The sequence below is a fragment of the Nycticebus coucang genome, chromosome 8, assembly GCF_027406575.1.
Source record: "Nycticebus coucang isolate mNycCou1 chromosome 8, mNycCou1.pri, whole genome shotgun sequence".
NCBI classification, from domain to species: Eukaryota; Metazoa; Chordata; class Mammalia; order Primates; family Lorisidae; genus Nycticebus; species Nycticebus coucang.
In genome coordinates this window covers 5,803,693-5,831,357 of record NC_069787.1, presented here as the reverse complement: position 1 = coordinate 5,831,357, position 27,665 = coordinate 5,803,693, and the positions used below count along the sequence as shown (strand labels likewise).

Below are 27,665 nucleotides of genomic sequence, written 5' to 3'. Positions count from 1 at the left end.
CTTTTGTTTGGAGACTCCCTCTAGGGAGTAACTCTTTCCCAGGGAAAGTGGTTTCAGCCATGAACCATGGAGAAGCCACCAGGAGGAAAGTGTGAGTGTCCCCAGGTTACCTCTCATCAGGCCAGGGACGGCCCCGCCCCTCTTCCTCAGCTCTCCGAAGCAGCCATCGCAGACCTTGGCCATCCGGTCCTTGAGGTACTTCAGTGGGTACTTGTTTCTTGAACAGTTCCGGCATACAATCTGTGGGCCCAGGCGGGACATGTGTCTCTGTGCCTCTCATCCTCCCAGGACGTGGAAGGAAGAGCCGTGTCCTCTCCTCCAGGGAGCCCCACACTTTGATTGTGGGACTGTGCCATGCTCCCTGCTTTCCCAGTAGCAGCCTGCGCCATGTCTCTGAGCAAGTGCCTGCCTGTTTTCCTGCTAAGTCTACACCCTTAAGCACCACGCCATACTTTTTTTCTCTAAGAACAGTAACCACATATATCACGATTTTCTACTGAAAACCTGGTGTGTAGCAGAGCGGGCCTGGAACGTGCAGCCTAGGTTTGAGGGTATCAGTAAATGGTGTGAACACACCCCACTTTGGGTCTGAGGCTCAATAGCTTCTGCACACCCCAAAGCCCTGGCTGGACAGGGATGCACTCTTCCCCTTCCCCTCCCCCACCCTGTGCACACACTCACCCCACGCCAGGCGACTCACCTTGCCACAGGCATGGCAGTGATGGCGCCTCAGGGTGAGGGAAAAGTCGCAGCCGCAGTTCATGCACATCATGACGTGTGTGACTGGCACCAGGGTAGGGGGCCTCTCTCCCAGGCTAACCCCTAGTCTCTCCCGTATCTGGAGCAATGGAATGGGCTTAACAGTGTGGGCAGGAGACCGGCCCTATGTGGGCCCAGCAGCCCCAGCCCTGCTTCTCTGAACGGGGGATATGTGAAAGGTGGGGCGGATTCTAATTTTCCAAATCTCCTCTGCATCCCCCACCAAGGATCCTCCAAACATCTAACCTTGGGTTGGAAACACAGCCAGATTGTGAGGTTGCGTCTGGGGTGCTGTGCTCCTAGAATGCTCAGAGGCTGCCCTGACTGGGGTGGGAGGATGGCAGGTAAGGGGGACCCAATACCCCAAGGACATAGCCATACAACACCCTCTTGGGTGTAAGTGCCCATAGTGGTGCCTGCTTAGGGAAACCCAGGGCTCCAAGGCAGGCGTCGGGGGCCCTGCCCACCCACTCACCTCCACGCTGTGGTGGAATGCAGCCAGAGCCTGGGCCTTGTAGTCTTCAGGGAGGGCTCTGCTCAGACAGCTGTACCACTCATCCCTCTCTGCACAGGAGCTGCGGCATGGGCTGGAGTAAGCAGAGGCACGCACGCACCTGCAACTGCCTCCCACCCTCAATCTCAGTGTGGGTGAAATGCTTGCCCAGCAACTCATTTATTAGCAGATAACCATAGGCATGTTAGTTGTCCTCTGGGCCTCCCCTAACTCCCAGGGCTGCTGAGGGGATAAAATGAGACGGGGATGTGGACCCCCTGTGTCGATGACAAAGCACCTTGCATTAGCAAGAGCCCTTAGGAAGGCCTAGAGGGTCCCATACCCCAGGAGGGGCACACTGGCAAGGAACAGAGGCTGGTACCCTTCAGGGGGCAGGGGTGGAAGGAATCCAATTGTTTTCCCATAGAACTTCTCAGACACTCGGGGTGCTTGAGTGGAGAGAGCTATGCCTGGGTGTGGGATGCTCCCAGGGCCAGCAGCTGGGTGGAAATTCTAAGAGCGCCCACTAGGTGTCAGGCTTTCCACGCACATGAGTATGTGCTGGCCCCAGGAAAGCGGGGAGAAGGGAGCAGTTTGGTCCCGGAGGGAAGGAAGGTGCGGCAGAGGCTGACCAGTGTGATGGGGAACCGAATGCCATGTCCCTCAAAGAAAATACAGGGGTTCTTCTGGCCCCTGGGAGCTTCATGTGAAGGAAGGGTCTATCAGGAAGGTGATTAGCCTGTCAGTAATGGTGGCTCCTCAAAGCCACTGTCCAGAAGCCAGTATCCCTGCCTGGGGAGATGGGCAGCCCCACCTGAAGGCCCAAGTGTGGCCTGTCACCACCCTCGTGTCACAGCTGGGCAAACAGAAGCTATGCCCTGGGCCTCCTTCTGCTCCAGGTTTTATCAAGAGGAGAGGCCGTGGAGGCCCACCCAGGCACCACCTGCTCCAGGAAGTCTTCCCTCACCTGCTAGGTGAGCAATCATGCCTTAGAATTTCCAAGGCTTCTTCTACGGCCCCAGGGTTAAACCCACTTCTGCACCTTTCCAGGCCTCAACTCCCTGTGCATGGAAGGAGCTGCAAGCCCTGCCTCCACGGTGGGTGATGAGGACTCCCTGGGACCTGGCAAGGGGTCAACGCCTGTCACTGCCGTCATGACCACCACTAATGTCTACAGCAGTCACCATTCTGCATCAGAACCAGTCTACAACTCTCCCATCCATAAAGTAGGCTCCTCCCAAGCACTTCCAGGGCTAACTCATCTGTACCCTCAGCTCACGACCTGGCACTTTTAACGAGCAAATTAACATGCATCCAGTGTGTGCACACACCACTCACACCCTGAAGCACCCCTCCAAGTGTAGGACAAACCCGGAAAAGACAGGTCCAGCTGCCACCGCAGGGTCACACACTGGCTAAGAATCATAGGAACCCTCCCCCACTCCCACTTGTGCCCATCTCTGGCCCAAGAGCCACCCTTCCTGGTTTCTGAGTCCCCGTAAGTGAGTTTGTGGTCCTCTTGCTCTGAAAGGGGAAGGAGCATGCCCTTTAAAACCAGGGCGTGAGTCAGCCATGAGGATCCTCAGGTAACCCAAGAGCCTGGAGAAAATGCAGACATTTCTAAATGTTTTTTTTTTTGGCCGGGGCTGGGTTTGAACCCGCCACCTCCGGCATATGGGACCAGAGCCCTACCCTTTGAGCCACAGGTGCCGCCCAAAATGCAGACATTTCTGACAGAAAGCCCGCACCCTCTGCTGTGGCTGAATGTCTGTGCCCTACCCAGCCCTATTCATATGTTGAAACCTCATTCCCAATGTGATGACATTAGAAGGTGAGGCCTTTGGGGTGTGATTAGGTCATGAGGGTGGAGCCTTCCTCAATGAGATTAGTGCCCTTCTGAGAAAGGCCCTAGCACCTTGCAGACCATATGAAATTACAGTGAGAAGGGATCATCTATGAATCAGGACACTGAATGTGCTGTCACCTTGATCATGGACTTCCCAGCCTCCAGACTGAGAAATTTCTGTTGTTGGTAACTCACCATTTTGTGGTATTTTTGTTATAGCAGCCTTGAACGGACCGCAACATCCCCCAAACAGAGAAAGATAAGTGATGAATGTTCACTCATTATTTTTTTCTCACCCCAGACATCAAAGTGTAAAGGCATACCACTTTATGAACTGCGGGGCATAGTATGTTTTTCACTTGACTTTTTTTGTATTGTTATAAAGATACCATCATCTATGAAGAGTTTTATAAACATGAGATATTTTAATTGTTATATTTAAGCAGTGGACTTTAGAAACCCCTGAAATTATATATAACATTATATATGAGTATGTGCATTTTTCTAGGGAAGAGAAGCCATTGGTTTTTATTCTTAACCCCCAAATGGTTACGAAACACTAAAGAAAAATAAAGGTCTCTGATCCAAAAGGACACTAAAATAAAAATGACACAGCCAGCTTCTATTTATTCCAAAGGCCCCTACCCTCATGTTTCTGCTAAGTCACCTCCCTGCCACCTCCCGGTACCTTGCAGACAGCATCAGGCAGGACTCGGAAGTCTCGATCTTCAGGGCATAGGGCACTTTCTCCATCACGGGGCGGCTGACCTGGAAAACCAGCAGCAGCCCCCCTTCAGGATAGGATGAGCACAGACCAGCTTCTCTTGGTGGCAGAGGGACAAAGGTGGCAGTTCCGCCTATTTCTGTCCCCTTAGCCTCGGTTTCCTCGTCTGTAGACGGCAAACCTTTCTGTGTTACAGGTGCTATGATGCTATGAGAGGCGCCAGTTGCTGGCTCCACTGTCCTTGGCCACTCATCCAGCCCTAGGAAGGACTCAGAGCGTCAGGCCCAGAGGCCAGCCTGGTTACCTGCAAGTGAACCACTATGCTGGGAAAGCACATGCCTAGTGACCATGGTGTCCCACAGCCTTCTCCAGGGTCCTCAGTAGAGAAAGGTGCTTCCTTCTTCCCCTTCCCTGTGCTTAAGAGCCGACAGGATCAAGAGAGACCCTACAATGCCTCTGACAGCTCTGGCCACCCTCACCTCAGCCCTGGGAAATGACAACCACCTAACGGCTCTGGTGGTCCACCTCAGCGTTCTCCTCTCTGCCCCCAGCCCCTACCTGTACCATAATTAACTTTCTAAACCTGCTCCTCAGGAATCCCCAACAGTTCCCAGATGTCCCCATTGCTGGGACCCAGTTGCACTAAGTCAGGCTGCACGTGTATACCCATGTTCACAGCAGCACTGCTCACAATAGCCAAAAGATGGAAACAATGCAAGGGTCCAATGACAGATGAACAGATAAACAGCATGTGGTCTATAATGTGATGGAAAGAAATTCCGACATAGTCTACCATATGGATGAACCAAAATCTACTAGACACCTGCTTGTTTTTTCCTCCCAGCCTTATGCATCGTCCGCCTCACAGGAGGCCCTTCCCTTTCTCCCTTCCCCTCTCCTGCAGAAAGCCCTCCGTCTCCCTCCCCTCTCCCTGGACCACCTATACATCTGCTGTAGCCCACAGTTCAACAGTTTCCTTCAGGACCTCCCTCTTCCGGCTGGTCTGGGTGCTCCTAGAAGCAGTACACTGTTTCCTCTGCCCTCAGGTCTCCTTGTCCCCCAACTCCATAAATTACCTTCATGTTGGCCACTAGCAATGAGCTCTTCAGCCGATATTTCCCGTCCTTCTGGGGATACGTGTACAGGAGCACGTCGCTCATCTGGGGAGAGGGAAACCTTGTCAGAGTTATCCTGGCCCCAGAAGGCTGTGCCTGGCTTCTGTGTGTGGAGGGCCCCTGAGCTCTGGTCACATTCCCTAGTGACCCCCACAGGTGAGCAAGAATGCTGTGCTAACATGTATGCCCCTTCCCCACTGTCCCACTCCTAGGTAGACGCTCAGGAGGAAGAAAAGCTATGGCCTCAGAAAGTCAGCATCAGAACATTCACAGCCTTATGCATCGTCCGCCTCACAGGACGGCTGTGAGTAACAGCCAAAAAGCAGGAATAACTCCAATGCTCACTGACAGCAGAATGGACAGTTGTGGTACAGTGCGATACTACAGGGCCACTGGACGGAACCAGCTGCTGATGCATGTGACCCACGACAGGGACAAAGCCTGAAATCATACCAGGTGAAGGAAGAAGCCAGGCACCACGGTACACACGGTTTGATTACATTTGTATGGAATTCCAAAACAGGCGAAACTAATCTATAGTGATACATCAGCCTAGTGGCTGCCTGAGCCCCCGGGAGGGGGCAGATGGGAGGGGGAGCTGACTGCAAAGGGGTGCAGGGAACGTCCCGGGCCCTGGAAATGTTCTGTAGCTCAACCCATTGTGCCTACACAGTGGTGTACACTTGCCAGACTGGACTGATGCACTTCAGATTGGTGCATTTTAGTCTATGCAAATTAAACCTCAATAAAGCATAGTTAAGGGAGGGAAGAAGGGAGGGCAGAGGCTGCTTGAGGTGGGCCTGGTGGGCCTGTCCCCTGCTGCACCTCTAGAGCCCTGCATGGAGTAGGTGCTCAGTTAATGTGTGTTGAACGGACAGCTGAAGCTCTCCTGCCATGCAGGGCAGACAGAAAGGAACGCAATGAAAGTTGCTTCACTGCCTCAGAAGTGTTTCTATTTAGCTAAAAGGTTTCATGTTTGAAAAGATAGCGTCCTACTCAGGGTTGTAAGTTCTGACCCTGTTATGTACCAGTGTTGTGACTATAGACAGGCCCTTTCCTCAGGTAAGCCTCAGCTTCCTCACCTCGGAAATGCAGGATATCGCCACCTTACTGAATTATGGATGCTGAGAAAGAAAGCTCTCTCCCCAGGGACCAGCACCACCCAGGTGACCTTCTCCATAGGGGCCGGCACCACCCAGGTGACCCTCTCCACAGGGGCCAGCACCACCCAGCTGACCCTCTCCACAGGGGCCGGCACCACCCAGCTGACCCTCTCCACGGGGGCCGGCACCACCCAGGTGACCTTCTCCACGGGGGCTGGCACCACCCAGGTGACCTTCTCCACGGGGGCCGGCACCACCCAGGTGACCTTCTCCACGGGGGCCGGCACCACCCAGGTGACCTTCTCCACAGGGGCCGGCACCACCCAGGTGACCCTCTCCACGGGGGCTGCCACCACCACCCAGGTGACCCTTTCCACGGGGGCTGCCACCACCCAGGTGACCCTCTCCACAGGGGCTGCCACCACCCCGGGGAGCCCTCTAAGTGCTGTCCAGACTAACAAGATGCTGTATCTCTGTGTTGGAATAGTGAGAACCGGGATTAGCTTTCTTTTCCCAACAGACAGAGCTTGTTGACCAAACAGAACAGACGAGTAGACGGGTTTTCCCACTGCCAGCTCTTCCTGGGACCCCACGGTCCCAGCTGCAGGACACCTGGCTTGGACACTGACCACTTGTGTGACCTCAGGAGTCTCTTCCTTTCTCTGTCTCTAGGTGAAGTTGAATAACCCAGGGGCTGGTATCCTTTCTGTCAAGGGCCAAGGATGGGACGTTTAGGCCTGTGGGCCACTCTGCCTCTGCTGCAGCCCTCAGCCCCGCTGCTGTGGTGCACACACAGCTACAGACAGCCCGAGAGGAGGGCGTGTGCAGAATAAGAGCAGGCTGACTATGGCCTGTGAGCTGTAGTTAGTGAGCGATCCCTGGATCAAGGCCCCTCTTGTCCTTCCTTCTAAGGACTACGAGAGCTACAGCACATGACAGTGATGCTGTGCCAGGCCCCTGACACGAATGATCTCACTTTACTCCCCCAATAATTATATAGGGCAGGCACCATTATCATCATCCCAATTCCCAGAGGGAGAAACAGTCCAGAGAGGCTGGATAGCGTGCCCAAGGTCACAGAGTTAGCAGGTGGCGGAACCAGGATTGTGGGCCAATGCGTGCTCATATGGCGTTAGGGGTAGTCTCACATGACTCCTAGCTCTGCTGGGGATGAAGACCAAACCTGGTAACAAGCCATGTTCTGGAACCTTCCCATCCCTGAGTTACTGGTTTGCATTACTCAGGAGAGCAGTCCCAGCCTGTGTCTGCCCCTGGAGCACCTGTTGCCACGGCAGCTGCCATTAGCACCGTGGTAGTCCCCACTAGGCTCCTTCCTAACGACTTGTGGTTTTCCCCCTTCGAAGTAGGCATTTTCAAAGCCCGTTTGGAGGCAGGAGAAGGCATCCCTTCTGATGGTAGGGAATTTCCCAGCATAAGGAGCCATCAGTGGGCAGCCCCACCTGCAGCCTGGGGACATGGGGGCCCAGTGGGTTCCAATGAAACCCTGTGTGCTGGTGGGCAGGTGCCGGACTCACTTCTGCAGCCCAGGTTACCTTATGAGGAAGAGAAATCCTTCCCAAGTGTGTCTGTTCGCCATGGGGCTACCTCTACTTAGTGGATTGTGCTGAGATGGAGGAAGGAGAGGACCCAGGTCCAGACCTCAGGGAGCTTATGGCCCAATAATATTAGGGGAATCAGAGGTACAGAGGCCTGCCACCGCAACCTAGGGGGAGAGGGGATCTGATGAAGGCCTTCTGGGTGCTGGGATAAGGAAGAAGGTCGGTGGGGGTTAAGAGAAGGTGGGGTGAGGGAAGGGAGAGAGGGAGGGTGCAAGAGCAAGGGGGGGGGGCAGGTGTCCCGAGGCTTCCATAAAAGGTGCCGTCTGTGCAGGGTTTGAGAATGGAGAGGAGCTGGCAGGGTGGAGATGGGTGGGTCACAAAGAGCCTTGCATGTCAGGGCTAGTGAGCCGAGACTGAGGACAGAGATGACAGAAGACGGGGGTGAAGATGGGGTGGGGAGCTATGTTTCTGCCTGGCATTCAGGGTCCCTGGGAGAGATACAGAGACTGGCAGTCGTGGCCAGAGGAGCTGGCGAGGTAGTGAGTGGCTAGGGGACCAGTAGAAGGCTTCCTCTGCACCCGCCACTGCTTCTCGGCTTCCCTCGGTACGGGAGGTACAGGCAGAGCACTGAGGCTCAGAGGAGTGCAGAGGAGGGGTAGGTGTCCCAGCAAAAGGGGTCGGAGCTGGGGTCTGAGTCTGTTTGCCCCCTCATCGCTATCCAGCCCAGCATCCCTTGTGCGAAGGGGTCTCAGGAACAGCCCACTTTGGGCTCAAACCCTCTGCAGGGTTTTGTGGGCCAGAGGGAATGGATGAGCTCTGTAGGGAGGACCTGTGTCCCCTGGGTAACTCTCAGGGGAAAGACAGGGAACCACTGTTACAACTTCTGGGCGCCGTTATTTAATTCTCAAAACAACCCAGTATTTCCGGGTGGGAAATCTGAGGCCAATGGGTGTCTGTGACTTCTTTAAGGGTTACAGAGTGGGTATGTGTCCCATGGATCAGGATCTAATCTGCCCCGTCTGGATCAGATGGCCAGATTTCCACATAGATGGCCCCATAAACTCAGGGGCGTGGATTTCTCCTCAGTGAAGGGATCTTAATATATTTAGACTTGTCTAACATGGAACAAGGGATGGTTTTTCCTGCTGGACTCCGAGATCCACAATAGGACAAGGCTACGTCCTGCACCTCAGCACAGACCTGGCACGCAGGAGATGGATCAGGAGCTCAGAGCGAGTGAATGTTACAGCAAGCAGAGAACTCCCTAACACCACAGGTGCATAAGCAGAGGCTAGAAAAAAGTGTGGGGGCTCTGAGATCCTTTTGAGAACCCACATCTGAACCACACACTGCCAGACTCCCAGATCCCTGCTAAGCCCTGTGCGGGGATCTGTTCCGCCTGCCTGTAGCCAGATCTCTTCCACCCTGCAGCACCCACCAGCCAGAGTGAGGGGCTCTTCATGGGAGGTTAGAGATGGCTGTTAGGAATGGGGGAGGGAGAGGAGACTCTGAATTTGGGCCCCTTTGTGCTTCATAGAGAGCAGAGAGACCCGGTGAAGCTGGACACAAGCCACTGAGGCTCAGCAAACCCTGACAGGCAGCTGCAGACTGCGCTTTCTGGCGGGGCTCAGAGTTTCTCTGCTCTCTCGGGAAGTCAGCCCTTCAGGGGCCCCTCTGTGGGCAGAGTCTATTTGGGGGGTGGCAGAAACCCAACTCAGGAGCTGAGGGCTTGTCAGTAGTGAAAGACTCCTCATGACTCGCCCAGGTCCTCTAACACGCCATCCTTCTCAGTCCCGGTCCTTGGCTTATGCCCGGTCCTCTCCTGATTCGCCCTTCCTCCATCCACCTAGCAACTCGCGTCCCTTCTTCAGAGCACGAAGCAAACACTCTACCACGGCAGCTGCTGTTGTTGTTCATCCCTGACCCCCGCCCCAAGTCATCTTCTTTGCTTCCACGGTCCCCTGAGATTCCCTCCGTATCATTCTCCTAACCCTGTATTTACAATGGTCTTTCTCCTTGCCTCATTCCCATTGGACTCAGAGGCTGAGGGCGACACAGGACTTTCCTCTCTGCTTCCAGTGGCCAGTGCAATCGAGGTGCTCAGTAAATGTCAGACACGGGAGCAGGCAGCTGCTTCTTACCAGAGCTGAGCTGTGCCTGATTCATGCATGGCTCCAACTAAGTGTGAGCGGGCCGCAGGAGCGACGAATGACAGCAAGAAGTGTGGGGGAAGAGAGGGCAATTACACCAGCAGACAGAGGGCCTGGAGCTGGTGGGGGAGGCGGTCTCAGAATTAGGGCAAAGAGCTATTTATACAGCTGACACACCCCTAGGGTTGACAGTGCTACACCACGGGCCTAGACCTCCCTGATACTCAAAACTGTGGCTGTAAATAATAAAAACTGGTAAATGAGGTCTTCTCCATGGTAAAGAAAGTGCAGGGGGTAGGGTCACGAACCTGGCTTCTTTCTGATTTCTCTTTATTACCAACCTGCCTTGGCTGGTCCAAGGGTGAGTTTCCCTTCTAGAACTCAGCTTTCCCAGATGTTAGATAAAGTGGTTAGACAGTTATTCCCAGCTTAAGAATTTCCTGGTTGTACATGTTTACAATGAGGACGTGGGCAATTAAATTTCAACAACATTCCTTTTTTTTTTTTTTTGAGACAGAGTCTCACTGTGATCCTGAGTAGAGTGACATGGCATCATAGCTCACAGCAACGTCATGCTCTTGGGCTCGAGTGATCCTCTTGCCTCAGCCTCCCAAGTAGCTGGGACTATAGGCATGGACCACAATGCCCAGCTAGTTTTTCTATTTTAGTACACACGGGGTCTCACTCTTGCTCAGGCTGGTCTCGAACTCCTGAGTTTAAGTGATCCACCTGCCTTGGCCTCCCAGAGTGCTAGGATTATAGGCGTGAGCTGCCATACCCACTCAGCAACATTCCATTTGAAATCTTTCAAATAATGAGTATGGGCTGTGGTTCACAAGGGTTAAGCTCTCAGCTTTCCAGGAAGTTCAGCTATGCAGAACCATCCTCATTCTAAAAATTCTGCTGTTCTACTCTCCATCTGCTATCTTCCACTTTACAAAATGTCACAGGACTTTGACAGTCCCAGGTGGCTGGGCACTTACCAGAAACAGGTGCCGGGGACGTCTGTTCTTCCCCGTTACCTTCATCAGTGTCCCTTCCTTCAGAAACTCCTATGGGGAGAGAAGCAGACCTCAGTGACTGGGCTGATGTTCCCTGCTGTCCCAGAGAAGGGTGTGGGGGAGCTCCTGAGTGGGAAACTTAAATCAAGAAGCCTCTCAGGGAACCAGAGAGTGGCTCATGGGTGAATTCCTACCTCGTGAGAGATGCTTCCCATATGCCAGAGCACCCTGCAAGATATAATCCTGAATGCCAAAGTCTAAATACCAAACATCTAAAATCCTGAACGTCTAAAATCTGGAAAATAAAGCCAGGTGCTATGGTGTATGCCCGTAGTCCCAAATACTTGGGAGGATCATTGAGCACAAAAGTTCAAAACCGGGCTGGGCAACACAGTGAGACCTTGTCTGGAAAAAAAAAAAAAAACACAACACAACATAAAACAAAACATAAAATCACAGGATAGTTGTATCAGGTTAGGCAGAACTATCACCTTATTATTGTTTTTATTTGGAAATTAAGTGTTGTTTAAGGAGTGTGTGTGGGTGCCAGGGTTGAAGCGGTGAGCTTGTGTCCGCTGTCAACTTGACTGGATAAAGGAGTAGCTAGAAACCCAGTAAGGCCGTTTGCTATTCCATATACTTCACCTTCACACCATTTCCAATACTGGAGACATAAACTGTGTAGAGACTTTTAGAGAGTTCTAATAAATTCATGCCTTTTTTTCTTTTTTCCAAATCTGCCTCCACAAAAGAACACTATCACAGTGTTAACTCTGGGGTAAGCGTTGGGTTCGTACATAGAAACGCGGAAACCGAATAAATGAAGAGACGTTCTTTTTGTACTTCTGTATGCGTGAAAGATAAAATTTCTCAAGATCTTGGCTCCTTGGGCAACTCTATATATGGTAGTGACCCATCATGGCTTTTGACTGATCTTGTCAAAAGACAAGGTTGTTCACTGAGGTATTTTAGATGACAGCAGTGATAAAGCCAAGTACACACAACTGTGTTTATAAATTTACCTTTTGACTTATTTTTTATGAATACAGCTTGTTGGCACGTAACTGTCACTATCACTAGTATACCTGAGTGATTATGCTTGCATTGTTACCTATTTTATTGTGTAAAGTGGCCTATGAAGAGTTTTTTGTTTTTTTTTGGAGACAGAGTCTCACTACGTTGCCCTCGGTAGGGTGCCGTGGCATCACAGTTCACAACAACCTCAAACTCTTGGGCTTAAGCGCTTCTCTTGCCTCAGCCTCCCAAGTAGCTGGGACTACAGGTGCCCGCCACAATGTCCAGCTATTTATTTTATTTTTTTGGTTGCAGTTGTCATTGTTGTTTAGTAGGCCGAGTCTGGGCTTGAACCCACCAACCTCAGTGCAAGTGGCCAGCGCTCTACTCACTGAGCTACGGGCGCTGAGCCCTATGAAGTGTTTTCATGTGTTTCTCAAATGAATCCCCCTTTAAAAATGTAAACAAATCTCTTTTAAAGATTTTTCTAAGTTATTTTTTCCAGAATTATATTTTTGGGATTGTGATTTTTTGGATTTCAGGATTATAATCAGCTCCAACCAGAGTGGCACTGGAGAGAGGGAGCCATGGCCTCTCAACAACGTCCACCTTGTATTGCACCAAGCCCCAGATACTGTTCTGGCCACAGAGTGGTCAAAACCAAGACTTCCTGGTTTGTCCAGGAGGGCAATTCAGACCAAAGCCTCGGCCAGGCACAGTGGCTCACTCTGGGAGATCAGCCTGAGCAAAAGCAAGACCCCGCCTCTATTAAAAGTGGAAAAAATTAGCTGGGCGTCATGGTGAACACCTGTAGTTCCAGTTACTATAGAGACTGAAGCAGGAAGATTACTTGAACCCAGGAGTTTGAGGTTGATGTGAGCTATGACACCATGGCACTCTACCCAGGGTGGTTGTGAGACTCTGTCTTAAAAAAAAAAAGTGGCCAGGCAAGGTGGCTCATGCCTGTAATACCAGCACTCTGGGAGGCCAGGGTGGGTGGATTGCCTGTGCTCACAGGTTCAAGACCAGCCTGAGCAAGAGTGAGACCTTATCTCTAAAAATAGCCAGGCGCCATGGTGGGCACCTATAGTCCCAGCTCCTGGGGAAGCTGAAGCAAGAGAATCATTTGAGCCCAAGAGTTTGAAGTTGCTATGAGCTCTGATGTCATGGCACTCTACTGAGGGTGACAAAGTGAGACTCTGTCTCAAAAAAAACAAAAAATAGAGTAGAGCCTCTGAAGGTCTGCTAAAACTGCTGTGAACAGCCATGATAGCCTTTGAACCTGGAGGATACAAACAGATGTTGAATAAATGCTTACCTAACTCATGATCCTTTTCAAACCACTGTGTGATTCTGCAGACTCTCAGACTCGTGAGAGCCCTAATACTTTCGAGTAAACCCCCCGAGCACAGCCTCTCATTCCTTTGTCTTCTCCTTCATAAGCTATAACTGGTAATGAACATATTTTTGAGCTGATTTCATGTTTTCCATTTGGAAATAACTTTTCAAAGAAGTTATTTTAAAGATGTTTTCTAGGGGCTTTCTCTTTTCCAGCGAATGTAGACTAAAAATACTTGGTGTCTTTTCTTCTTGGAGGTAAGTAGAACCACAAGGAATGCCGAGCCAACTGGCATTGTGTCACTAACTGTCTGAGAACAGATGCCTGGGCAGACAACCCCAGGGGAGGCCCAGAGAGCCCGTGCCCACCCGCCTGCCCGCCCTCCACAGGCAGACAGCACCTGCAGCCAGGCCTGTCTGGGGCCAGCCCAGCCGAACAATGGGGCTTATCAGGCCCCGCCTGCCTGCCCTCTGCCCCTGCCCATGGAGACAGCAGCACTCACCCTTCCTGGCTGGAGGAGGTCCCCTTGGCCCTGAACACTGTGCTCAATGTGGACCAGCTTCTGTAGGTTCTCCTGTAGGTGGGAGTGGGGTGAGAGGGAGATGGTTAAGGCTCCTTCTAGGGGTATTCTTTCCTCTGTAAGGAGTGGGATTGCTTGTGCTTAAAACAGAGCTCAGAAAGGCCTGCCTCAAATCCAGTCTCTTATAAGTGTTAGGACTAGAACCTGAGCCTGGGTCTGCAGGATGCCAAAGTTGTCCACAATTAAGCTAGTCCCTTCAGGCCTGGAGCCTGACACCACCATCTTTCTGTGTGTCATGGGGATGGCCACAGGGTCTTGCTATGCCTTCTGACACCTGTTTGTCTCTGGGCCACTGTTCCTACTCAGCTTGGGTCCCTCACAAGGCCTGGGGCATCTGGACTTGGGTAACCTAGCACCAAGGTTGGACTCAGGCTCTCCTAACTTGCAGCATAGGATGGAACCCCTGAGGAAGAGTAAACAAGAAAATGCATTGTCGAGGAGAAAAGATGGGATCTAAGCTCTTGGAGCTCCAAGGTCAGAAAAATATGTATGCTTGGGAACTCCCTCTCAATCCCTCACTGGGTTACTCAAAATAGGTGCACAGCACCCAACAATCCTAGAAAAACCAAGCATCCACCTCCTGGGCAGGTGGCCCCTTAAACCTCATGCAAAGGCCAGTTTTAAAGTCATCTTGTAAGGTAAACAGTGAGTTGGTAAGTCCTTTCTATTACCTATGTTTTAGAGCATAAAATCCTGCACAGTAAAAAATGTGTAACGTTTGTTTCATTTCTACTTATGATGTACAAAACTGTAAGAGGACACTGCTTTTGTCTTAACAGTGAGAAAAGGCCAAGTGATGTGCAAAATCCTAACTTTTCTTCAGTGTATAAGGTTGCGGAGGAAAACCAAGTGAACTGAATTCCAATGACTGACAAGCCCCTCCACGGAGAAAGGAGATGTAGGAAAGAAAACCTATGTCTCGTTGTACCTTTGGTGACACACAGAAGGAGGACGTGGTGGTCAGCACGAAGGAGGGCAAGAAAGTAACTAAAATGTTAATGAATACTTAAAGGTCAAGTGTGGGCTGGTGGGATAGTGTAGAAAACAAGGAGTTGCAGCCAGGAGGGAATCTGCACTCACTTGGGAGCTCTTTCCCATGAATGCGCACAGTAAGATGCAGGTAGGACAGGGGGCCAGAAGGAGCCCCCATGGATGGTGAAGGTGTGTAGGCTACCACTGGGGGTACACAAAACCCTGCCCACTTCCTCTAGCCCCTCTCTCATAGGTTTTAGGTAAGCCAGGAAACCTCCCATCCCCAGAGCCCAGGCAAGGAGCCACGGCTCTGGGAAAAGGGTAGACGCCCCAGGGCCCTGTACAACATACCAGGATCATGCAGAGGTCAGCTGCTGCTGGGCAATGGGCAGAAACCTGTGCCGGGGTGGTCACAGATTTAGGGCAGAGCTTGGCTGCCTGGGGAGGAGTGGCAGGAGTGCCGAGAGAGCCTGGCCCACAATCCCTGCTTCAGACGGAGTCTTGTGCAGGTGGATGAGAAATCTGCTTGTACCACCATAAGCCCTGCACTGAGTAACGAGAGGCCACACCTCAATGTAGGGGTGAGCATGGAAGAGCTTTCTATGGTGCGGGGATCACTACAAGCTGCATGTGGAGCAGGAATAAGAGGGAAACGTGCTGGCACCGTAGACCCCACAAACAGCACAAAGGAACAGCGGCCTTCTGCTACAGGAACATGAAGTCTGGAGCCCGAAAAGTGATGACATGACAACAAAACCCAAACTCAGAGGAAGTCCTAACTGGACTGACTCAACTGCCCCTGCCCCTTCCATGAACGGCATGACCAACAAAGAGGCAAGCCTGCTTCTGGAATACATTCTCTTTACCTCAGTCTCTATAGTGTTTCCACACATAATGCCTGGAATTCAGTAAAAGATTATTAGAAATAATAATTTACATTTATTTATAATATTTATCATAATAACAAAAAACAAAAGAGAAAATTCCCAATCCCCTTCAAGGCATCCTACAAAATCAAAATGAAAGAGAGCACAGATGTTGGAGTTATGGACAGAGATTTAGTAACTATGATTAGTATGTTAAAGGATCTAGTGGGAAAGGTGGACAAGGGAAATGGAGAATTCCAGCAGAGATGGAAACTATACAGAAGAGTAAAGTGGAAATGTTAAAATAAAAAGATGTAACACAAGAAACAAAGAATTCCTCTGATAGGCTTTGTAGCAAACTGAACATAGCTAAGGAAGGAATCAATGAACTAGAAAATAGATTAACAGAGATTATCCAAACTGAAACACAAACAGTGGGGGAAGAAAATGAGCACCCAAAATAATTTTCCAAAATTAATGAATGACAACAAACCACAGATCCAAGAAGCTTAATAATCATAATAGGATAAGTATGACCCCATCCCCTCACCAAAGACTCACAGACACCTCACAATCAAACTTGTAAAAATCAAATAAAAAGAGACGATCTTGGGTGGCGCCTGTGGCTCAAAGGAGTAGGGCGCAGGCCCCATATGCTGGAGGTGGTGGGTTCAAACCCAGCCCCGGCCAAAAAAAAAAGAGGAGATCTTAAAGGCAGGCAGAAAGAAGGGACTCATTATAGAAAGGACAAACATTAACATTTCAGCAGACTTCTTATCAGAAACTATGTAAGCCAGAAGATAGTGGAATGACATCTTTAAAATATGGAAAGATTGTCAACCCAGGTTTCTGTACCCAGGAAAAATATCTTCCACAAATTAAGGTAAATAGAACAATTAAATTCATGGGTCATGGATGGTGGGAGCCAGGTTCCTCCTCACTGTTGGAGTGGGAATTTAAGTAAGGGGAGGTGGCTAGAATGATCCATGGGTAATGATTAGAGTTGGAGATATCAGTAAACTCCTGTTCACATTAATATTCAGATAAAAAAAGTTACGTATGACAATATCTACAGATATGTGTATACACACATATATTTGTCTATCAGCTAGGAGGGTCCAAAAGAAATAATACTACCTTAATAGTGATCGCACCTAATGCTCATGGCTTGGTTTCTAATAGCTTTGTCCAATTAAAAGAACCAGAGTTCCTTGAAGAAATGACTGGTTTTAAGGTGGGGGCATGAAATATACAAAGTGAGTGAGCTTGGAGCATCTTGTAATGCTAGAAAGTAAGGAAGAACTCAAATACACATAAATACCCAAACCTATACTTAGGGGGGTATGAAAAAGTAAATCAAAAGTGCTCCCAAAGACCAAAGCTGGAATAATTCAGAAATATGATGAATAAAGCAGTGCAGTTATTTGTGTCCCCTCAATATTTCCAAATAAAAAAGTAATGTGGGATTATAACTCAAAGTATGAAATAAATACTATGATTCCATACAGATATAATGAGGGAGAAAAACCAACTCTCCCATGCAGAAAAATCCTAAATAATCTAGGCAGGTTGCAGGGAGAGGGGACATAATTCCTCATTCCTCAAGCATGGGCTGTGCATAATGACTTTTCTTCCAAGGGATATGAGAAAGGCAGGGGGTGGGGTAAGGTTCAGGGAGAAAAACTCTATACAACCTCAGCGGGCTGATCTAGTATCAGATCATGTTGACAGCACGTGCCCTTTGTATGATGCAAGGAAAATGGTACTTTACCACTGTCTTGAATAACCATCAACCCAGTCTAATCATGAGGAAAACATCACACCTTTCCAGTAGAAGGGCAGCTTACCATATACCTTGACCAGCATTCTTGAAAGCTGGCAAGGTCATCAAAAACTAGGAAAGTCTGGGCAACTACCACAGTCAACAGGAGACTATGGAAAAATGACAGCTAAATGGAATGTAGTGTCCTGGGTGGGGTCTTGGAACAAGGTGTTAGGGCTAAAACTAAGCAAATCTGAATAAACTATATAGCCTTTAATTAATAATTGGTTCCTTAATGTAATAAATGCACCGTGCTAATATGAGATGTCAGTAATAGAGGAAATTGTGTATAGGATACATGGGAACGCTCTGTATTATTTCCTCAATTTTTTCTGTAAATTTAAAAATTGTTCTAAAAACACAAGGTCTACTCAGAAAGCTGAATGACCGTTACCAGGGGCTAGGAGAAGATGGGAATGGGAGTCAGTGTTTACTGGGACAGAGTTTCAGTTTGGGAAGATGAAAAGTTCTGGAGAAAATTTAGTGGTGATGGTTGCATAGCAAAGTCAATGCAGTCAATGCCACTAAACTATACACTTAAAAATAGTTGAAATAGTAAATGTCCCAGGCAGAGTCCCCACTCAATCCAAGCAAGGAGGGAGTGGGGCCCTCTGATCAAGAGCTGGCTGGTACAGCTGTCTGCAGCTGACCTGAGAGGCTGCAGCTGGCCTGTGCTTCCCGGCATGGTATCTAGCCTCACCCGGGGACATCCAGCCTCAGCCACGGAGACAGCCAGGAGAGCATTTGGCTGTGGCTACTCCAGTGCCTCCTATGAGACGGTGCTGCGCATGAAGCTCGCCCATAGAATCCAGGAAGATACAGCATTTCCTGACCTGATCGTTCTTTTTGGAAGCAGAGACAGCCTTAGGTAAAGGGAAATGTGGAAATCCCAGCCCATCTTCTGCTTTGCCACAGACAGGGCGCTGGACCCCAAAAGCACCTCTGCTTTGGCTTCAATGAGGGAATCTCAGTCGATGTACAAGATGACAAAAAGGAGGGAGGTGGGGGCACGTCAGCATGGGAGGGTAGAGGTGACCCTGAAATCAGCCCCAGAAATTGGCCCATGTTTCTACACCCCACTGGTTTCAGCCTTCATACCCAGCCACCTCAGGAGCTGAGACCAGCCTGTCTCCCCAGATTCTGGTCCTATCTAACTTATTCTGTGCCCATCTCCCTGCCAGGCCAAGTGGCTCTCTGAACTCAGGCGCACACTCCCACCTCCATGCCTTTGCCTAGGCCATTCCTGTTTCCGGGCTCACCTCTTCTCCCTCTGCCTTCCTGGCCTGTGTACACATCCCCCCCATGGGGAACCGCCATGTCACCTCTTCTGACAACCTCACCTGGGAACAACACCTCCCTTTTCTCAGCCCTAAGGCATTTTCTCTCTCCCCCTCCCTCATGACGTTTATCATGGCTGCTTGTATTTAAAGCTCCATGAGCTGGGATTCACATCCTATCACTTCTGTAGCTCCAATCCCCAGCATAGCACAAGGCCTGACACACAGCAGGCGCCTAATAAATGCCACGTCCCCTCCTGTCTGTGGATGACTCACTATAAGGGTGCTCTACCCATCTGTGACGAAGCTGAGCAATGTCCCTGCAGACACACTACCATCACCTCCCTTCCATGCCCGCAGAGGACATGACTAATTGGTGCTGAACTCTTTCTCCCTGAGCTAGGATTCAGCCTTAGAATCATTCTCAACACAGTGTTCTCTCATATTTAAGCTGAGGGGAGCGGCAAGAATGTGGCTACCATCTAACAACTGGATGGAGCTGGGATGTGATATTAAGTGTGCCATCCTTGCTCCTGACCAGTGTCTGGCAAAGAGAGACCCTGTCAGAACCAGACGAGTGCTTAGAGCCCAAGTATTCTCGTGGACTAGTGATTCTCAAGCTTTCGTGGGCACCACAATTACCTGGGGGCTTGTTTAAAATGCTTATTTCTGGACCCTATGCCCAGAAACTCCTGGAAGATCCTAGGGAATGCCTACAAAGCACCCCAGGTGCTGACATGGAGGGCCTGAGACCCTAGTCGGGGCATTACGTGTCAGGTCTGTGCAAGTCTTCAACCCCCACATTGTTCAGATGGTGAATCAGAGGACCAGAGAGGGACACATGGTGCCTGAAGTCACACAGCAGAACCGAAGGTGCCTGCAGACCACAGGAGTGGGGTATTGAACACAAGGCAGAGCAGGGCAGGGTGGAGAGGGTCCTGGAAGCCTCGCCCGAGGACAGGTGCCAACAGGCCACACTTACCCCCTGCTCCATGCTGTCGTTGGCACGATCTGTGACTTTGGAGATGAGGGTCAGCACACCTGGGGAGGGATGCAGAGCAGGCTGTTGGGCCATGGGGGAGGGCCAGTTTAGGTGCTGCTGTCCTCACCCTTCCCCTTCCTCTGGCCTCCTCTCGCCCTCCTTCCCCACACCTGAGCCTCTGCTTGGCACTTGTGAGGGGCACCAAAATTTCCCCACTGTAGTGTCAGGTCACAGGCCCCCATTCTAGGTCTGCCACTACTGCCTAAGTGACCCTGAAAGTCTCTGACCACTCTACCTCAGTCCCCCTGTAAATGGCTGTAAAATGACCGTGTTATAAGAGGGACTCCCCTAGGAGGTGACACACAGGGGAACCACATGGAACTGGGAGGAAACAGGAAGTCTGGGAGAGCCTTTTAGACTGGGCATTTTCCTCTTATTGCTGGTGACTCCCTTCTCCTCTGGCTAGACAACAGCCCCTCCCAGGGAGCCCCCGCTGCTGAGGTAAAGGGGGAATCATCCCAGAAGATGGAAGGCTCTCACAGAAGCCCCGGACATGTGCTGTGCCGAACACGCCCAGCTGGCTTGGAGGGGGCTGCGTCCTGCGCCGGGAACTGGAGCAGAGTCCAGGGTTGGGGAGTGGGGCCAAAACAGAAGTGTGGGCCTTGCCCCCCGGTTCACACTGGACTTACCCTGTGTGTTGTCGTACTCAGCTGAGTCCGGGCAAAGGTTGTTTAGATAGTCTGTCAGCAGAATGAGAGCCAGAGTCAGTTACGCTCTGGGAAAGCCAAACCTTACTGCCACGACCGTGGGCACCCCCTCTCTTGCAAGAGATGAAGTTCCAGAAGAAAGGGGCATCCACGCTCTCACCCACTAGCTCCATCACAAGCACAAAACTAGGCCCCTGGAGCCACCATCAACATCGCTGCCATGACAGCCAGTCACTCACTCAGCCAAAAAAAACATCCACTGAGCGCCTGCAAAATGCCTGGCACTGCCTATGCCTCTGCAACACAGCCACGCAGAGTGAATCCTGCCTTTGAGAAGCATGCAGCCTACTGGGGAAATAGATATGACAGCACAGTAACGTGTGACGTGCTGAACCTTTACTGCATTTATATGGACCAGGCTCCACAGGCTCCGGCACCACCCAGTTACCTCTCCACCCCACTTGCTCCATTAGATCATGCCAGGGTTCCTGCTATTTCCTGAACATCCAAACTTGTTCCTGCCCCAGGGCCTTTGCACTTGCCATTCCCACCACCTGACACTCTCTTCTTTCAGGTCTACATATGGCTTATATGCAACAGAGTTTGCCTGTTTAATTTACCACTACATCACTCCAGCAAGGGGCCTGGAACACAGTAGGTGCTCAATAAATACTGATTGGATTCTCCATGCCCTGGCCATAGGGTATTTTTCTTACAGCCCTAATCACCACCTGGAATAACATGCACATATCTACATGTATTGGACTAGAATAACAGCTCCCCAGGGCAGTAGGTCTTTGTCTATTCGGAAAGCAGCAGGTAAATGGGTCTGGAGCTCAGGACAGAGGTGTGGGTGTTTCCAGTAGGCAGAGGTGGGGGAGAGGGTGACATTCTCCGGGGAGAGTGTGTAGAAAGGGTGGGAAAGAGGGTCCAGGACTGAGCCCATGAAGCTCTGACATTTACAGGATGGTCGAGGGTGAGAGGTCACCAGCAGGGACAGGAAGAGAGACAGGTGGGAGGGAAAGGGGACTGCATATGAGAAGACACCTGGGAGGGAAGGACCCAAGAAGCAAGAGGTGGTCAATGGTCCAGGAGGTAGGTCTGAGGCTGAAAATGTTCTCTAACTTGGCCCCAGGAGGGCTTTGGTGACAGGAGCAGCTTTCGTGAAATGAGGAGATGTTTGGCTAAGACAGGGAGGAAGCACAGGATGGGGCGTGAGGGGTGTCATTGGGATTTTGTGTTTTAGGATGGGAGGTGGCTGCTGAAGGGGGTTTTCCCAGGTGGCATGAAGGGGCTCAGGAGTTCAAAGTTCAACTGCTGGCAGAGGTGATGGAAAGGCCCTCAGCCCCACAGAGGGAGGCAGCCTGGAAACGGACAGCCATCCTTCACCGACACCTACCTGCCTGCAGAAAGGCAGGAGGCATGGTCAGTGCCAAGCACTTGCCACCGTCCCCTCCACCCTTCCTCACTTCAGCCCACCCTGACCGCCTGTGAGGCCCACCTGTGAGCAGCACTTGATACTGGAAGAGGCGCTGTACCACCCTCAGCAGATGATGCTTCATGGTCTGACCGTCTCCTTGCAAACTCTGCTGCTCTCAAGAGAGGGAGGAAGAAACCCCATCAGAGACCCCTGCCTTAGGGCACTGAGCTCACAGCAAGTACACTGATCCCTAACCTTTCCCTCACCTGACAAACTAGGTCATGCTCCTCCAGGAAGCCCTCCTAGATTAGCTCACCCTGCTATAACTGTCATTCCTTGGGGCTCGGTCAGTGCCATACTCAGCAACATGCCTCTCCAGTTCCTGCTTTGCTCCTGCTATTAGCAATGGAGAAGATCCCCCCTTTTCTGCCTAGGAACTGGATCCCACGTTTGTAGCCAGTGTTGGTAATGTCCTTGGTCACTTCCTAATAGCTAGGCCCCCAGCTTGGTTGGTACTTTTCAGCTAGGCCAGGCGAACTGAGAGAACTTTACTACAGTGGGGCTCATGGAGGTGACATCCACTGCCCAACCGGGGATGTTCTGGGTTCTGGCTTTCCTGTCCCCTCTGCTCCCTGGCCTCAGACCTACCAGGATATCCCACTGATCTACATTAAGCCCTTCAAGGCCCACTCCCTACCCCTGCATCCTTAAGGCAGGGTCTTGGAAGGCCAAGGACCCACCTCGAATTCACGGACAGCAGCTGCCAGCCGGGGAGAGTGGAGGCAGTTCTCACCAAGCAGAGCCAGGGACCTGTCGAACTGCAGAATGTGAGTGGCGTGGTGGTCAAACTCCTGCTCCTGGGCCAGGAAGACATCGGCCACCTTCTGCTGGCTCTCCCTGCAGCCGGGGAGGGGAGTGAGGCAGTGAGAACTCAGCTTTGTGACCAGCAAAGATTTTGAAGGGGAGTGTTGGAGTCGTATCCCTAGGTTCAGCTCCCAGCCCGACCCTTGTGAAGCAGTGGGGTCTAGGAGGCAGAGACTACTCACCAGTTCGACAGCCTCTCCTCCAGCTCCTGCAGGATGCCTTGGTGAAGGTCGTGGAGGGCTGGGAGTTCACTCAGGCTCTGCTTCAGCTCTTCGCGGGCCAATGTGTCTCTGCCTTCTTGGTCCATGTCACTCAAGGCCTTCATGACAGCTCCATGGAAATCCTGAAACCCCAAAAGGTCTGTTACCCATAGGCTGACAAGTCCTTGGAAGATTTTCCCCTGCAGATGTGAAGCCCTGGTCTACACAGAGATAGCCGGAGACCTTAAGCTAGCCTTCTCACCTATAAAGCAGAGCTGACAACGTGCACCTTATGACTACAGGGCTGGTGACCACAGGGCTGTCTTATCATGCCCAAAGGAGCACCCAACCCAATTCCCAGTACAACAGAGCTTAACACACGTTCATTCCTTCTTTTCTTGTGGTAACTTGGTGAACTCTCTGCTTTTCATGATAGGTAAGGAACTGGGTAATTCCTTCTCTAAGGAAATATTGTTTCACTTTTTTTTTTTTGTAGAGACAGAGTCTCACTTTATGGCCCTCGGTAGAGTGCCGTGGCCTCACACAGTTCACAGCAACTTCCAACTCCTGGGCTTAAGCGATCCTCTTGCCTCAGCCTCCCGAGTAGCTGGGACTACAGGTGCCCGCCACAACGCCCGGCTATTTTTTGGTTGCAGTTTGGCCAGCGCCGGGTTTGAACCCGCCACCCTCGGTATATGGGGCCAGCGCCTTACCGACTGAGCCACAGGCGCCACCCTGTTTCACTTTCTAATTAACCATCTTTTAAGAGGTTCACATGCCGTGCTGTTTAAAAACAAAGTTTAAGTAAATCAGAGGCATCCACTCCATGGTGGGCTAAGTAGTAACTTTATAAAGATGATAAAGATGGTGACTATGTAAAAATACTCATGTCATTGTGTTAAGAAATTAAGGAAGGATACAGAGATGTTTCCTTACCCCAATACAATTACACGATTGTGTAAAAAGTCAACAAAGGCAAAGGTTAAAGAAAAAAAAAGAATGAAGTGAAAATAGTGGCTGTGTTAGAGTAAGGAATTAGGATTTTTTTTTTTTTTTTTGAGATAGGGTCTCACTATGCTACCTTCTGTAGAGTGCAGTGGCGTCACAGCTCACAGCAACCTCAAACTCCTGAGCTCAAGGGATCCTCTTGCCTCAGCCTCCCAAGTAGCTGTGACTACAGGTGTCTGCCACAACGCCCGGCTATTTTTTGGTTGTAGTTGTCATTGTTGTTTGGTAGACCTGGACTGGGTTCGAACCCGCCAGCTCTGGTGTATGTGGCTGGTGCCCTAGCTATGAACTACAGGCGCTGAGCCTAGGAATGATTTTTAATCTTGTCTAACATCTCTATCATAATTAATGTACTTTAAAAATTAAACTAAAGTTAATAAACATTAAAATTACATCTGAGTTCTCTATTCTGTTCCACTGGTCTTTGTGTTTGTTTTTTATGCTAGTGCCATGCTTACTTGGTTAGCTTTGTAATAATTTTTTTTTTTTTTTTGAGGCAGAGTCTCACTGTGTCGACCTCGGTAGAGTGCCAAGGCATCATCATAGCTCATAGCAACCTCAAACTCTTGAGCTTGAGCAATCCTCGTCTCAGCCTCCCCAGTAGCTGTGACTATAGGGGCTCACCACAATGCCCGGCTAGTTTTTTTATTTTTAGTAGAGATGGGGTTTCACTCTTGCTCAGGCTGGTCAAACTTCTGAGCTTGAGCAATATACCTGCCTCAGCCTCCCAGAGTGTTAGGATTACAGGTGTGAGCCACTGCGCCCGGTCTGCTTTGTAATAAATTTTGAAGTCAGGAAGTGTGATGCTTCCAGCATTGTTCTTTTTGCTTGTATTGTTTGGCTATTCAGTGTCTTTCATGGTTTTTTATATGTTTTAGGATTATTTTTTCTATTTCTGTCAAGAATTGTCATCGGTATTTCGACAAAGATTGCATTTAATCTGTAGTACTGCTTTGGGTAGTACTGTCATTTAAACAATATTAGTTTTTCCAATTCATTAGCATGGAATGTATTTCCATTTTTTTGAGTCCTCTTCAATTTCTTTTATCAATGTTTTATAGTTTTCACAGTGTACAAATCTTTCACTTCTTTGGTTAAATTGATTCCTTGCTGTCTTGATTTCTTTTTCAGATTGTTTGTTGTTGGCATATAGAAATGCTACTGATTTTTGCATGTTGCTTTTGTATCCCAAAGCTTTATTGAATTTTTTACCAGTTCTAACAGTTTTTTGGTGTAGTCTTTAGTTTTTTTTTTTTTTTAATAGGGGTTTCTATACTTCCTTTTACAAATGAAACAAGGTGGTATCAGGGTAGGGGGTGTCTGGGAACATGGATGTAAATCTATCCATTTACAGCCAGCGCATCCTTGACAAAGGTGCCAAGAACATACAATGGGCAAAGACAGTCTGTCCAATGCATGGGGCTGGCACAACTGAACAATCACACACAGAAGAATGAAACTAGACCCCTCTCTCTCACCGTACAAAGATATCAAATCAAAATGGATTCAAAACTTAAATCTAAGACCTCAAACTATGGGACTACTAGAAGAACTACTGGGAGAAAACAGAGGAGAAATGCTGCAGGACATTGGTCTATGCAAAAATTTCCTGTATAAGACTTCAAAAACATAGGCAACCAAAGCAATAGTAGACAAATGGGATTATGTAAAGCTAGAAAGCTTCTACACAGAAAGGAAATAATCAGCAAAGTGACGGAACAACCCTCAGAATGGGAGAAAACATTTGCAAGCATCTGATAAGGGATTAATAACCAGAATATATAAGGAGCTCAAATAGCTCAATAGCAAAAGAACAAATAATCAGATTGGAAAACGGGCAAAAGATCTGAACAGGTATTTCTCACAAGAAGACATACAAATTGCCAACAGGTATTTGAAGAGGTACATCCCTAATTACCAGAGAAACACAAATCAAAACCATAATGAAATACCATCTCACCCTGGCTTTTATCAAAAAGACAATAACAGATGCCAGGAAGAATGTGGAGACAGGGGAAACCTTGTACACTGTTGGTGGGAATGTAAATTAGTACAACCACTGTGGAGCACAGTATGGAGGTTCCTCAAAAAACTAAAAACAGAACTAACATATGATCCATGAATCCCACTCCTGGGTAAATATCTAAAAGAAAGGAAATCAAGGGTGGTGCCTGTGGCTCAAAGGAGTAGGGTGCTGGCCCCATATGCCAGAGGTGGGGGGTTCAAACCCAGCCCCGGCCAAAACTGCAAAACAAAAAAAGGGAAATCAATGTGCTGAAAAGATCCCCGCACTCCCGCGTTCACTGCAGTATTACTCATAATAGCCGAGACACGGTATCAACCTACGTGGCCATCACCAGATAGACAGATAAAGAAAATGTAGTACAAATACATAATGGAACATTCCTCAGTCATCACAAATAATGAAATCCTGTCATTTGTAACAAGATGGGTAGAACTGGAGGGCATTATGAGAGGTGCGATAAACCAGGCACAGAAAGACAAATTTTACATCTTCTCATGCATATGTGGGAGCTAAAAATGTAGATCTCATAAAGTTGGAGAGTTGATGAACGGCTACCAGAGGCTGAAGAGTGGAGGGTGGGGAAGACAGGTTGATTTACAGATACAAATATACAGTTCGAGGGAAGAAATAAGATGTAGTGCTCTATCACCAGGGTGACTGTAGTTTAAAATAATTTATTATACATTTTCAAAGTAGTGAGAAGAAAATAATTCTATATTTTCAGCATAAGGAAAAGACAAACATTTAAAGGTATAGATATCCCAAGTACACGGATTTCATTTTTTTTAACTGGCTTTTGAACTCTCAAAGGAGCTTCATAAATGATACGAATGTTTTAAATTGTCAAATGTACCCTGAAACTATGTATACCTATTATGCATCAAAAACTTTTTAAAATAGGAAAACACTGTGAAGACCCTGTGACTAATTTCTCACTAGAAAAATATTTTATCTTCAAATACACCCGTTCTTGTATGAGACTGAGCTCTACAGTTGTAAATACAGGACATCCTGAAACCACGTTGAATCGTGGAGTAACACACCTGGAGAAAACCTCAGTTAGAGATCGTAAGTGGTAGCCCAAGTCAGGAAGGTCCAATCCCCTGCCCCACACTGAGGAGGGATGACCCCTTGCCCTGGTGGACTGCCTCCCTGAGAGTGAACTCACTACTGGGCAAGATGCTCCACTGCCGAACAGTTTCCACCACTAGAAAAGTCTTCTTTATATAAAGCTCTGAAAGAAGAAAGTGCCTAAGAGGACGGGCAGCCCTTCCTCCAGGAAGCCTTTCTGGCTTTCTCTCCTCCCAGGGGAGGGGTATAGGAGCGAAGAACCAGGGAGAGGTGTGAGAAGAAGGGCAGGAAAATGGCAGAAGCACAGGAAAGGAAGAGGGGAAGGGGGAGAGACGAAGAAAAACAGGAAAGCCCAGAACTGGTGAGCAAGCTTGAGAGCGGGAGACAGAGGAGGAAGGAGAGAGGGAAAGGGGGAGGGGGTGTGAAGGGCAAGAGGAGGGTTTGAAGGTGGGGACTCTGAGACTGAAAGACAACCCCTCCGTGCTGCCCCTCCAACATCTGCCCAGAAGCATCCATGCCATCAAATAGGGGACGGCAGATGTGGAGATGACAAAGGTCTGCTTCCTGAACACCTCATCCTGTCCTCAGCTAACCTCCTGCCGTGGTGACCTGGTCTGCTGGGAACGGCGGGGAGGGGGCAGGGAGCAGGGCCCACCCTGGCTTGCAGTCCCCAGGAGGGAGGATGAGCTGGTTCCTGCCTGAGGCTGGCCAGCTCCATCAAGGCTAAGTTTGAATTCATGAATAGATTCTCTGGACTGAAAGCGCGT

General features: G+C 49.7%; 1 protein-coding gene across 1 annotated transcript in view; it reads right to left on the bottom strand.

The window, feature by feature from the left end:
* The window catches only part of FGD5 (FYVE, RhoGEF and PH domain containing 5), a 140,506-nt gene that overhangs the window by 11,339 nt on the left and 101,502 nt on the right, over positions 1–27,665 (bottom strand). The window contains exons 6-17 of the mRNA XM_053598601.1: positions 22,776–22,936; positions 22,470–22,626; positions 21,811–21,898; positions 20,292–20,342; positions 19,603–19,661; positions 13,606–13,677; positions 10,733–10,801; positions 4,899–4,982; positions 3,787–3,866; positions 1,235–1,334; positions 701–838; positions 111–240 (exon numbers count right to left, since the gene is read on the bottom strand). Of these exons, the coding sequence (XP_053454576.1) occupies positions 111–240; positions 701–838; positions 1,235–1,334; positions 3,787–3,866; positions 4,899–4,982; positions 10,733–10,801; positions 13,606–13,677; positions 19,603–19,661; positions 20,292–20,342; positions 21,811–21,898; positions 22,470–22,626; positions 22,776–22,936 (1,189 nt within the window). The remainder of the gene's footprint in view (positions 1–110; positions 241–700; positions 839–1,234; positions 1,335–3,786; positions 3,867–4,898; positions 4,983–10,732; positions 10,802–13,605; positions 13,678–19,602; positions 19,662–20,291; positions 20,343–21,810; positions 21,899–22,469; positions 22,627–22,775; positions 22,937–27,665) is intronic.